This window comes from Nerophis lumbriciformis, linkage group LG06 (genome assembly GCF_033978685.3).
Source record: "Nerophis lumbriciformis linkage group LG06, RoL_Nlum_v2.1, whole genome shotgun sequence".
Classification (NCBI taxonomy): Eukaryota; Metazoa; Chordata; class Actinopteri; order Syngnathiformes; family Syngnathidae; genus Nerophis; species Nerophis lumbriciformis.
Genome location: NC_084553.2, coordinates 40,768,916 through 40,783,244, shown reverse-complemented (window position 1 = coordinate 40,783,244; position 14,329 = coordinate 40,768,916). Strand labels below are relative to the sequence as shown.

The following is a 14,329-nucleotide window of genomic DNA, read 5'->3' as shown; positions in this document are numbered from 1 at the left end:
CATTATCATCGTTGTTGTGGAAGCTGTGTAAACTTTAAAAATTGTCCAGGTCCTTGATGTCATGGACAATAAGTACTCTTGCTTCTGGACTTCCATTCAGCTTGATGTAGATTTTAAAGTTGGCGCTCCAGGTTCCCTGGGTTTTTCCATGCTTTCTCAAGCCGTGTGCTTTCTTAGCGATTCCAGCATTACGTTTTGTGAGATGCTGATTCATGTACACATTTGTTCCCTTCAGCTTCTTTCCCTGTCTCAGCAATGCCATTTTAGATTTTCTCTTTACGAGCTTCACGAGGACGACTGGAGTGGCGTTGTTGTTTCTTCCGTTCAGTGGGATGCATGTTTTGATGGTATTAATGTCGATTTTAATTTCCTTTGATTGCAAAAAGTTGACCACTTGCTGTTCTGCTGAGACAATATCCATTTAATCTGGTTCACCTACATTATTCACAGCTTTTGCGTAGGATCTTGGTTTAATTCGGTGCCCTGTCACGATTATATCATTCATTCGTTTATCCTGATCCATTTCATCTATGATATTCCACAGCATGCTGTTGTCTTCTTGAAGGGTCTTCATTTGTTGGCACGTTTCATAGGAGTGAAACTCGATGTAGCTTTTGGTTGCTAGGTAAACGCTTTGAATTGCGGTAAGGCGCTGTTGGCTTGAGGCTAACGGCTCTTCCAACTCGCCTTATTTCAGCGTATCAGTGCCTCTCAACTGACCAAAATCAGGTCGAAGATGCCAGGTGACACTCCTGTGGCTGTGATCACAAATCAGTGGTCAAAATCTTCAGACTTAACAAAAACTCTGGTAGCAGAAGCGGAGTCTTTTTCTTGCGTCCTTTCTCATTGACAGGAAGTGAAAAAAAAAAACGAAAAAAAAAAAAAAAACAGCCATGGGCTGTTCACTCGTTAGGGATGATGTTCGAAACCGGTTCTCCCGGTTGTTCGATAAGAAAGAACCGAATCCCTTTTTGAGAACCGGGTCCCGTTATCGAGGCCACTACAGTAAAGAAAAAGAGTTGGTTCTTTATTCGAATCCCTGGGAATGAATCCCTTTTATTTTACTAGGAAATGCCCTGTGACACGTCCCAGGAAATGACGTAGCTCAGTCATTAGGCGGCATATACAGAAAGCAGCAACAACAATGGACCGGCTTCATTTTACAAAAAAATACGATGAGGAAACGGCTATCTGCAATTATTGCCAGGCTTCGCTCTCATGTAAGGGGGGGGAAGTAAAACAAGCATGTTGAAACATGTTCAGGCTGCACATAACCTGAAGGTTAGAGAAAGGTGTCATGGAGAAGCAGCGACGAAGCACGCCCCTCTTCAACCTGCAGCGCCAATTCCAGTGATAGTGCTGGTGAGTAACTAACGTTAACTGTTGCCGGTTAATTTCCACATCTGCTCACTCGTAGCCTTTAGGCTAAAATAACGTTACCTTGTATGTCAATCCAGGATTGCAGTAATTTTAGCTAGACTAACGTTACCTAAGCATAGTCAGTGGCTAACGGTAACGTTAACGTTAGCCTTTTTGTATGTGTCTGATAACGTTAACATTATCTTGTAGCCTACACAAACACAAGTGGTCCCCAACCACCGGGCCGCTGCCCGGTACCAGTCTGTGGATCGATTGGTACCGGGCCGCACAAGAAAAAAATAAAACATAAATATATATATATATATATATATATATATATTTTTTTTTTTTTTTTTTTTTTTTTTTTTAATTAAATCAACATAAAAAACACAAGATACACTTACAATTAGTGCACCTACCCAAAAAACCTCCCTCCCTCATTTATACTCATTCACACTCATTCGCACAAAAGGGTTGTTTCTTTCTGTTATTAATATTTCTGGTTCCTACATTATATATCAATATAGATCAATACAGTCTGAAAGCATACAGTCCGTAAGCACACATGATTGTATTTTTTTATGACAAAAAAAAAAAAAAAATACCACATCATGGGTACAGTCAATATTTATTTTTTTTTATTTTATTTTTTTAGGGGGGTAACAACAGTCAATATTTTTTTTTCTTTTTTTTTTTTTCTTATAAAATAAAAGTGAGCTTTTGTTAAACCAAATATTGTGGTTTTTTTCCATATACAACAACCTATCTGGATTCGATAAGAGAATCAGTTCGATAAGAGGATTCGATAATGGGCTCGAACTCGATAATTTCTTATCAAACATCATCCCTACTCGTTGTCCAGCATAGCTTTTAAGGTGTTGGGAAGTGAGGTTTACACAATGTACTGTTGCACAGTCCCTCTCGCTGGCATCTGATACACAAACTACTGCCTAGCTAGCGCCTTGTAAAACAACCTGGCAAATCTGGCTAATTATTTATTTACAATTTACTTGTAATTAAAAAGGTATCAAACTACTCTTGTATATGAAAACCACACAGTGATTCACAGAGGACTACAGACAAAACAACAGAAAAATAAATCCAATTGTAAGTGTGTGGCTGTGTGTATTACCTGTAAAACAAGGTGTGTCCACCTGCCCAACACAAGTCGTCCCTCTGTTTTGAAGCTGATCGTCAGAGGAGCTAAACTTCTGGACTGATTGTATCGCAAACTGACAAACTGTTCGGACACGGTCACTGAAAAAACTAATTGCTCTCTTGAGCTCTTCTCCAGTAGCATCCTGAGGAAAAAAAGACAAACATTTTAGGATTGTGAACAAAATGATATGAACTAGTAGGCATTTGAAGTATGTTTCCCAGTTACAAGATTTGAGTCCAAAAGCTCCTAGAGTCGAGCACTACACTAGATACCGTCTCTCATTCTGACATTTATATATGCAATATTAATATTTTACACGGCTGCTAGGTTTCTGGAGCTACACAGGTTGCAGACTCACACAAGCGAATACCCGCCGAGTGTCATATTAACCACCATCAGTGACATTTTATGGGAAATTATGGCTTTTATGAACCCAGAGACGCCCTCGATATAAATCAGTGATGGATGAATGAGAGAAGAGCATCTGTATGAAATGTCAGCACATGTATGTCTTTGTCAAAAAGGAAGTAACAGAAACAGCTGAGTCAAAAATACTTTTTCAAAGGAGATTTATTTTGCTGTTTATACTATACATATATGTGCACTATTTCATGAAATTTGCCGCAGGTGCAGAACAATGTGATGGTTTAGGAGCAGATGGGGTGTTAACAACTTACAGCATTATACAATTAGTCTTGCATGATTTTGTGACATGAGATCTTATGGCTATACAAGACACAAACATGACTGTCCCAAGTGCACAAAGCAAGGTTTGAAAGGGCCAGTATGGAATTACTAAAGACCACCAATGACTGAATGATTCAGTAAGTGAACTGATTAAATGCCTCGACACTACCTACAGCCCTAAAATCAAGGTGAACCAAAACTTGGTAATATACAGTAGTGGTTGGAGTGAGCCCCTGCTACTGTAAAAACAATGCTTAGTAAGACAATGATTGGATGAGGGGGAGAATGTAAAATCACAGCGATCCAGAGACAAAAAAAAAAAAGCTGGAGGAGATGGACAAGGGTGAGGATAGAGACCTCTTTTCATCTATATTCTTTGATGGTGGCCATGGTTGACTACAAAAGAATGATGGTGGCTGACAACACCATCAGAAAGAGAAAGAGAGAATGCGAGAGAGCAAGGTGCAGGTGCCATGTGTGGACAACACTTGTCTATCATTAGAATCTACAGACAGAGAACTTCACAAGCAGTCTCAACATGAAACATTAAAAAGAGATGTATTACTTTGATTTGATTAAATCAAACTTAAAAGAGAGCTGATGTTAATAATCAAAATACTTCTAATGACAACATGCAACCAGTTTATTATTATCAACACAATGTCTTACATTTAAGGTGCTGTATACTAATTTATCAAAGTTTTATTTTTTCAAACACAAAATATAAAAAGAATGCCACTAGCTTGTTTTTGTTACAATTAGTGTTTCAACAGAACATATATATTTTTCACATGACCATATTTTTCAGAATTATCAATTATATTGACCAGAAATTGCTCGACAACCGTAGAAGTTTGTGTGGCGTTCAGGCTTGTCACTCACCGCTGTCTTGTCTACGCATACATAACAGCAGTCCCAGAGACGCAACTAACAATTTACAGTCATGTTGTTACAATAGGCCTTAGGTGTCCAAAGCACAGCCCGGGAGCCAACTATTTGCTTTGTCACTTATAACACAAAAGCTAAGATATTGTATTACAATATTGCATATTGCATATTACACTGAATTGGTTTGGCATTGTTTAATGCAGTGGTTCTTAACCTTGTTGGAGGTTCCGAACCCCACTAGTTTCATATGCGCATTCACCGAACCCTTCTTTAGTGAAAAATAAAATGTTGTTTTTTTTCAAATTCAAGACAAAGTTATATGTTTTTGGTAACACTTTAGTATGGGAAACATATTCTAAGTAACAAAGACTTAATTTAGAGTTCTTTGGACACTAGGGGAACATATTTTAAGTAACAAAGACTTAATTTAGAGTTACTTGGTTAGGGTTAGGGCCAGGGTTAGAGGGTTAGGGTTATAATAAGGCCATGCCGAATAAGGCATTAATAAGTACTTAATAATGACTAGTTAAGAGCTAATATGTTACTAATTTGCATGTTAATAAGCAACTAATTAATGGTGAATATGTACCATCATTTTTTACTGGTGCACAAAATGAACTGTGCATGAACATCACCTTGTTCAAACAACAAAACCAACACAGTGCATAAACTCACAACAAATTACACACCTGCAAATCAGTCTGACTTCTGCTGTTGCCGTATCCGTAATACGCCGATAGGGAGAAGTTTTTATTTACACGATGAGTCGGGTGTGTTTTGACCTCCGCCGAAACCCTGAGGCCGACTCACCGAACCCTTAGCGTTCGATCGAACCCAGGTTAAGAACCACTGGTTTAATGCATGAAATGCATCAATGTGGCTGTCCACATTCTTAATTTTTCAGTATGCAACACTCGGTGGAAAAAGTATTGACACCAATGCCATAGGCTACATATTCAATGATAGCGAATGTTAGCTAGCCAAATCACTATCATTAGCCAAAAACACACAGGGCTAATGTGCGTATTCTGTACGTGCGTAGATTACGTCATTACGTAAAAGTTGTAAATGGACAGCTTATACTGCTTAGAAAGTTAGCACCCTCTATGCATCCATGTAAAGGTTGCAAACAGCCCCTTTAAGTTTGGGGATCAGTATAATAATCAATGAGCTATATTTTTGGTCTTTTCATCCACTTAAAAACTTAAGAGGCATGCAGGTGCAGTCACTTAGGACAAAACGCTATTAATGTCATTATATGACAAGGGAGAAGAGCAACCTGACCTCTTTTAAGTGTTTGTGACTTGCGTGTGATTGAAAACAGATCTTAGTGTGTGTAACTTTGCACCGACCAGCTTGAAACCGACCAGCCCATTCTCATCCCTATCTGTCACACACAACATAGTAAAGTATTGACATGACAACATTCAAATTGAAGGCTTTACGCATGGTAACCAGAACACAGTTGCTCTGTATTTCGATGACCACCTGTCTGACTCAGACTTATGAATATAACATGAACAGTCATACAAAAACACACAGTAGATAAGGCCAGACTCACATCTCTCCAGGAGAGCTTGGTTTAATCCATAATGCCAGGGTGAGGGATCCAGAAGCTCCCAGTTTCTGAGAGGGTGCTGAGACCAAGCATCCCTGTTGGCCTGGTGGAAACATAACACTACCAGATCCGCCGGAAAGCCTTTTTGACTTGGAGGTGGTTTTATTTTCAAACTCCGATGTCTGAGTGAGGACTGGAGCGGTGTCAGTTGTGTCTTCAGTAACGCATGCACTCCTGGTGGGGAAAAAGGGTAAATATTGTGTAAATAGACTTACTTCATACATACAACACGCCTCAGGGCATTATTAACGTTGTAAAGAATGCGTTTGTTATATAGCTCTTCTATTTGAGCTCCTATGCTGCGTGAGTGTGTTTCTTATGTATTTCGGCACATCCAAAATACATTCAAATCAGGGGATTATCCCCTGATTTTATAAAATCCCCTGACAAGCAAGGAAACCAGCGAAACAGGCTTGTAGGGATGATATAGCCTCTTGTGTTTTTTCCCGATCTAATGTATATTCCGCTCTACCCCGGTATTGAGCTCTGTATAACGGATAAACCACAGAAACCTTGACTAAACAGTATATAAATAGTTCTACAGACATGCATCAAATATTTTCTAAGTGTAAGTTGGCACCAGAAAACTTCTAAGGAGGCACAGCAGCTTTACGAAAATATTGAAACATCTTTTTCAAACCAGCTAACGTCAGTTTTGTTAAAGGATCATATTTTTATATGTTGAGAGTAAACGTCTGGGTTAAGCAGAAAAGTCCACACAATATGCTCCAGGAAATCTGTTTGTTCAGGAAGTAGGAGAGGACCCAACTGTATTATATTTTCTGAGGGGAAGCATACTGTGCCACAGTTAAAAAAACACTGTTCTTAATTATGATTACCTGTACACAGGTAGCAATAGTGGAGCATAAGGTGGTGTGGAGGACCTATAAGGACACTCCTGGTCGCAGGAGGCCTGATGGCACATGAGTAGCTCAGTCTGCAAGGAAGCGGGCTGGCAGTAGATGCTCCTTTCTGAAACCCCACAGGTGGAACGAGCTGGAGAGGTGGACACGGGTTTGAAGGCAGCAATGTTCTCCATTGGCGGAAAATGCCCCTGTAATGATGAAAAAGCTTGAGCAAGTGTGACCATTCCATTTTATCTGGACCTCATGTACTTCTTCTTCAGCCGTAACCCAACCCACTCCGGATACAGTAATGACAATTGCATTTAATGCCACGCATTTTAACGGCTTGTGCGTTAACTAATGTATATGGAACTCATCTAGTGGATGGCCTTTCTCAAAATTCAAACATAATTGCTAAATGGAATGTGTTAGAAATGTGGAATACCAGAAATGCTACTGTACAGTGGTTGCATCGAGCACTGAAGAAAGACATAACAGGGTATGGCTTTTGAGCACAGTGAACACAACCTTCAAATACTAAATGTGTTCTTGCTCTAGCATTGAACTATCAACCCTCAACGTTTAAAAAAGATGTCAACATTGCAAATATGTGCAGCAAATAAAGTCTGGACAGTTATGAAAATAAGCCCTGTTTGTGCATGTTGACATAGTGCAGAGGTTTCCAAACTTTTTCCACCACAGAAAAAAAATTAAGTACACATTGGTGACTTACTTCACGGTCTTCAATGAAAAAAACCAACTATCTACATGAGTGCTTTGTTTTATGGTGACAAAGCAAATAGTACCGTATTGTCCAAAAAAAAGGAATGGAATCATCGACAGAAAAAGTGTCTCAAAGGTTGGGCCCATTGGCAAACAAGAGTGGTTAATACAAATTTTAATATAGTGGAGCAGTCCTCAAACAACTGTTGAGCAAGATATATGATTAATAGTCCTTCTCAAATATCCTAAATTTCCTAATTTCTATTTATATATATACAAAAACTGAACAAATTTGCATTCATTTTTGGTTTGTATGTTAGAGTGCTTTATATATTGTGCTACTGAGTTAATGTTGCTGATCAATTTGAACTCATTATGTATTCAGTTTGTTTAATATAATTTTTCAGTATAAAGTGGCTTAAGTCGGTCAAAAAATGTTTATAGTTTAGATAAGGATTTATTTATTTTTTCAGGCAAATTGATGCACTTTAAATGTTTTCTGTTACAGACTAAAATGATATGTTATGCAAAGGTGTACTTATAACAATTTTATAGACACATGTTTTAGTCCCGACAGAGAGTGGGGGGTGGGGCGCGAAATGCTTTCTTCTTCCGAGGGGAAATATTTGAGAAGCACTGGATTAATACAATGTAAATTGAACGTTATATCACTGATGTTGAAATCAGTTTTATTGTTTCTTTGGTTTTGTCAAAAACATGTCTTGAAAAAGGAGTATATCTTATATTTAGGGTTGTCTTATATTCAGGTGAATTCGTTGTTTCTACAAACCCTGTTTCCATATGAGTTGGGAAATTGTGTTAGATGTAAATATAAACGGAATACAATAATTTGCAAATCATTTTCAACCCATATTCAGTTGAATATGCTACAAAGACAACATATTTGATGTTCAAACTGATAAACATTTTTTTTTTTTTGCAAATAATAATTAACTTTAGAATTTGATGCCAGCAACACGTGACAAAGAAGTTGGGAAGGTGGCAATAAATACTGATAAAGTTGAGGAATGCTCATCAAACACTTATTTGGAACATCCCACAGGTGAACAGGCAAATTGGGAACAGGTGGGTGCCATGATTGGGTACAAAAGTAGATTCCATGAAATGCTCAGTCATTCACAAACAAGGATGGGGCGAGGGTCAGCACTTTGTCAACGCATTATGAAGCCTAAAATACCACAACGGAGACCCCCGGACTGTTGAACAACTTAAGCTGTACATCAAGCAAGAATGGGAAAGAATTCCACCTGAGAAGCTTAAAAAATGTGTCTCCTCAGTTCCCAAATGTTTACTGAGTGTTGTTAAAAGGAAAGGCCATGTAACACAGTGGTGAACATGCCCTTTCCCAACTACTTTGGCACATGTTGCAGCCATGAAATTCTAAGTTAATTATTATTTGCAAAAAAAAAAATAAAGTTTATGAGTTTGAACATCAAATATCTTGTCTTTGTAGTGCATTCAATTGAATATGGGTTGAAAAGGATTTGCAAATCATTGTATTCCGTTTATATTTACATCTAACACAATTTCCCAACTCATATGGAAACGGGGTTTGTATATCTTGTCACATTCAACATTATTTTCAAATTATTTTCTTATTCATTTGCCCGTAATCTTCCTTTGTAAAGTGTTCTAATCGTTGCTGTCAAATTTTTTTTTTTTTTAATCGAGAGGCACAAGCGGTAGAAAATGGATAGATAGATGGATGGATAGATTAATCACATTTTAAATTTGGATTAATCATGATTAACCACAGTACATTACTTGCTTACATACTTAAATTAACCTACAAAAAGGTACTAATGTTTTAACAAAAATGCAATTTTATTGTCAGGATGCCATACAAACATTTTTTTAACGTTTTACTTAAATGTACATAATTTCTTTGCATAAAACTTGCTAACAGCTTTATATAAAGTCCTGGCGGGGTTTATTTTGAAGTGAAATTTGTCAGCGAACACACCAGATCGTAGTCTCCTCACTCCTCATCACTGAGCGTATGACGGACGCCGCCTTTAGTCAACCATCCACAGTTAAGGTAAAGGAGCATGTGCGCTCAAAATAAATTGTGTGATTAATCTGCAACTATACATGATAATATATTTCTGTGATCAATCACATGAGTTAACTAGTTATTTTTGACAGCCTGAGTTGTAATGTTAAAATTTGTTTTGCTTTTTAAATAGGCGGGGGGCCAGTAAAAAACAAGTTGCGGGCTGCATATGGCCCTCTGACTTTGGACACTCATGGGTCAGTGGACCTTCCTAATGATTCCTTGCAGTAAATAAACATTGGTAGGAACATAAATATATGTTTTAAATATTTTTCTTTTATATTCTCACCTGTGAAGAAGCAGGTTCTGGAGCGATGCAGAAGAGACAGAGCCATAGGAACATGTTATGCCACCTAAGCATCAACATTATTTTAAGGCTGTTGTTGTCTTTTTGCTGATGACCAAGCTCCAAGAATGGAATTCTGCTAGCTTCCATTTCTGTTTGCATCTCCTCCGTCATTCGTCCTACGACTTTTTTCTTAACTTTTCCAACTTCCTGGTTAAGCCAAAATTGATGTCCTCTCTTCATTCTCTCATGTATTCGGCTACACATTTGTCTCGTCATTTAAAAAGTTCTGCTCTTTGCCATTTTTAAGTGTACTTCAACTATACTTAAAGACGCCACAATCTAATGTCCTACACCATAGTACAGAGGTTTTGAACCATTCTCGAGGCCAGAGGGATTTTCCAGTAGTTGGAGATGTCTTGGAAACCTTCGACCGCCACTTGAATAAGTGATGACTGGCATGGTTTCATGGTTCCAGGGTTACCAGGACATTTTTAACTGGCCGCTGCCCCCAGGGTTAAAGGTGCAAAGCTTCGGTCTGGGTTAACTGCGCACACACAGCAGAAAACACAACCAAAGCCTTGCAGGATAGATGCGATTTTTACAACCTGGGGAGGGAGAGAGAGTGGAAGAGAGATATGGTCAGACCAAAATCCAAAATGAGACAAATCTGAGGCAAGCGAAATGCCATGCAGGCTATTCCCCGGCCAAAGCCCACACTATCATGTACAGCTTGATGGAGGAATGGCTCAACTGATACTGTTACATCACTTTCCCCCCTTTTTCTTCATTCCCCATTGAATTAAACATGCCCTGTTTCCTCCTGGCATCTGGCCTCCAGGTTCTCATACAACTCAACAGCTTTTTCTCGCGTTGGTTAGCTGGAAATTGAGGCTTAGGCCAAATCTCTCTTCATTGCAATGCTTATCAGCTTCAATTTCACATTTGGACAACACACACACACACACACACAAAGGGAGGCAGTCGGGCTCAAGTGTTGAATTACTTGGACCCCGGCTCACAATAATGTGTCTTGGATGGCACGGACACAGTGTATCTAATAATGTTGCTGTACGCCGTCACACATTTATTACAAACAAGCAGAAGAGGTTAGAAACTGGTGACTCACCTGTTGCTGCCGCGGCTCCTGACATAACAAAGCTCCATTTAGCTTGAATCCTTAAAAGTGCAACTTGTTGTTGTTGTTGTTGCGTTAGCACGTGTTACCTGCACATGCTAGCTGAACACGCGACGCGCAATAAAATAGTCAATTTGTTACTATTCTGGCTCTAAGACAGAAACGGAATGACAACAAAACAGAAGTTGAGTGCGGGCTCTTTTCCTCCTCCTCCTCGTCTCTCATTGGGAAGAAGCCGCGACGCACTGGCCAGCGCCGAGTCTAAGCAGATTAGCACCCGCCACCATCTGGCGGGTGACGCGGTAAAGTAACGTAGACGTCACGTCAATTTACGTTACGTTACGTTACGTTATAGGAGGCGGGTAACGGAATCCAATATGTGGCAGAAGCAAGCAACAGTAAAAGGACAAGACTAAAGACAGCCCGGCGTTGATATATTCACTAATCACCCACAAGAGGTGCTGTAAGTGCACCCGCAGTACTGTGGGATGAGGCTGTCAGATAAGTGGCTCTCACCGGGAGGTGGACGCTACTTCTGTTACTAGGCAACCATCATGATTATTCATTACGTCACTGACGTAAATTTAGCAGTACCGTGAGTACATATCCTGTTGAAAACTAGAAAATGCGCGTTTATTGTCCTCTTTAATTGTTTTATTTTAATTTTTTTTATTTTATAAACACTTTATTTATAATATGAAAATTTACACACAATCCATCCATCCATCCATTTTCTTCCGCTTATCCGAGGTCGGGTCACGGGGGCAGCAGCCTATGCAGGGAATCCCAGACTTCTCTCTCCCCAGCCACTTTGTCCAGCTCCTCCCGGGGGATCCCGAGGCGTTCCCAGGCCAGCCGGGAGACATAGTCTTCCCAACGTGTCCTGGGTCTTCCCTGTGGCCTCCTACCGGTCAGACGTGCCTGAAACACCTCCCTAGGGAGGCGTTCGGGTGGCATCTTTACCAGATGCCCGAACCACCTCATCTGGCTCCTCTCGATGTGGAGGAGCAGCGGCTTTACTTTTGACATCCTCCCGGATGGCAGAGCTTCTCACCCTATCTCTAAGGGAGAGCCCCGCCACCCGGCAGATGAAACTAATTTCAGCCGCTTGTACTCGTGATCTTGTCCTTTCGGTCATAACCCAAAGCTCATGACCATAGGTGAGGATGGGAACGTAGATCGACCAGTAAATTGAGAGCTTTGCCTTCCGGCTCAGCTCCTTCTTCACCACAACAGATCGATACAGCATCCGCATTAGTGAAGACGCTGCACCGATCCGCCTGTCGATCTCACGATCCACTTTTCCCTCACTCGTGAACAAGACTCCGAAGTACTTGAACTCCTCCACTTGGGGCAAGATCTCCTACCCAACCCGGAGATGGCACTCCACCCTTCTCCGGGCCAGAACCATGGACTCAGACTTGGAGGTGCTGATTCCCATCACAGTCGCTTCACAATCGTCAGCGAACCGATCTAGTGAGAGCTGAAGATCCTGGCCAGATGAAGCCATCAGGACCACATCATCTGCAAAAAGCAGAGAGCTACCAAACCAGATCCCCTCAATGCCCTGACTGCGCCTAGAAATTCTGTCCATAAAAGTTATGAACAGAATCGGTGACAAAGGGCAGCCTTAGCAGAGTACAACCCTCACTGGAAACGGGTCCGACTTACTGCCGGCAATGCGGACCAATCTCTGACACTGATCATACAGGGAGCGGACCGCCACAATCAGACAGTCTGATACCCCATACTCTCTGAGCACTCCCCACAAAGAACATGTAGACTGGTTGGGCAAACTCCAACGCACCCTTTAAGGACCCTGCCATTAACAGTCCATTTTTGTGTTGTAGAATCTCTACCAGATTGTTCTTTTCTTTCCAGTGATTTGTTGGGGTTTGTCTAATTAAATATTTTGTCTTCCCAAAAAAGGAACAAAAAACTTGGAAAATGTTAAAACCTTTAGATCTTGTAAAAGGTAGAAATTGAGTGTTATCAACTAAATCAGTGTTTCTCAAACTTTTTTCCACCAAATACCACCTCAGAAAACACTTCCCAGCATGCACAAGACATTAACACAACGTTGAGAACATGTTTAATTAGGTCCTGACATTGAGCAACTCAAACCTAATGTTGGAACAACATTAATCACTGTTGGGTTCTGATGTTGGTTTGACCATTGAATTTTGGCCATTTTCCAACTACTATTCTACAACACAAATACGTTAAAACAACATGCTTTTTGACAACCTTTATTCAATAAGTCAGGTTGTGACGTTGATTTGACCATTGAAATTTGGTAATTTCCCAACCAACAACGTGGATCCAATGTTAGGCACCAACGTTGTCTCAATTTACAAATACAACTACTTTGCAATGTTGTTTCAAAGTAAATTTTAAAGGACATGCATGTATAATCAACATTGTATCAATGTCTTGTGCTTGCTGGGTTGACTCTCTAAGTACCACCATAGTGAGCAACATTAAAATACAGTAGCATAAAAAGGGCTGTTCATTAAAACAAGGCAGAGAATATGTTTAATATTTGTGGCCCCTGTAACATTACACACAGTTTGAACAGTAACACTGTGTTGGAATATAGGAAAATAAAACACTGTACTTTAATTGTGATTCTTTGCCGTACCACTCGATGACGCCCGCTTATCACTAGTGGTACCTGTACAACAGTTTGAGAATCACTGAACTAAATAATTGTTCCAAGATATTGAAAACAACACATTCTCTTCACTGTTCTCTGTGGTGGGCATCAAGACTGCTATCCATTCTTCCACCCTTTTTGTATGTTGTCAGGATCATAGATAAGCTGGGGCCTATCCAAGAGGACTTAGGACTACTATGTTTTCAAATAAAATGATGAAGATGGTTGATGCCTCAAATGCATCAGGATGCAGAAGTAACCAAGAAAACGTATTATTTTTTGCAGTATCAATCTTAATATCACTGAGGAAATGGGGCATGGAACTTAAAAAAAAAAGCCAGAATGTTTAAGTCACAATTTTGAAACGTTAAATTTTCAAAATGTACTTGTAAAAATGGAATACAAAACATCCATGCATCAATTTATTTGTACCGCTTGTCCTTGCCTAGCATATGTTAGCAATAGTGGTTTAAAAGATCTGATTTAAATACATTTCGGGAAAAATTGTGTGTAAATGCTCCATTGTTGAAGCTGATCTGACATGATGGTGAAATGTTGAAATAGGTGGAATTAATGTAGAAATGGTTTGAACGTGAAGAGGTGAAGCTTTGAGTTTGAGTTTTCCTTAACTTTCCTTGCATGTGGGTTCAAACAAGTGATGTCATAGTGGTTTGTGCAGCCCTTCGAGGCACTGGGGATTAAGGGCTATATAAATAGACTTTGATTGAATGATTGAAGCTGATCTAAAATGCTGGTGAAATGTAAAATGAATGTAAAAATGGTTTGGATGTAGAAATGGTTTGAATGTTTAAAAGCAGAAGCTGGACTGAAGCGTGGTGTAAATCTTGAAATGTTAAATGTATGTTGGAATGGTTACAGCAAATGCATGAGTTGAA

General features: G+C 39.7%; 1 protein-coding gene across 1 annotated transcript in view; it reads right to left on the bottom strand.

Annotated features, from left to right (window-relative positions):
• Positions 1 to 11,189, bottom strand: part of ush2a (Usher syndrome 2A (autosomal recessive, mild)) — a 363,320-nt gene extending 352,131 nt beyond the window's left edge. The window contains exons 1-5 of the mRNA XM_061964341.2: positions 10,769 to 11,189; positions 9,643 to 10,247; positions 6,551 to 6,765; positions 5,655 to 5,885; positions 2,492 to 2,660 (exon numbers count right to left, since the gene is read on the bottom strand). Coding sequence (XP_061820325.2) covers positions 2,492 to 2,660; positions 5,655 to 5,885; positions 6,551 to 6,765; positions 9,643 to 9,918 — 891 coding nt within the window. The 5' untranslated portion in view covers positions 9,919 to 10,247; positions 10,769 to 11,189. The remainder of the gene's footprint in view (positions 1 to 2,491; positions 2,661 to 5,654; positions 5,886 to 6,550; positions 6,766 to 9,642; positions 10,248 to 10,768) is intronic.
• Between the last annotated feature and the right edge of the window lie 3,140 nt (positions 11,190 to 14,329).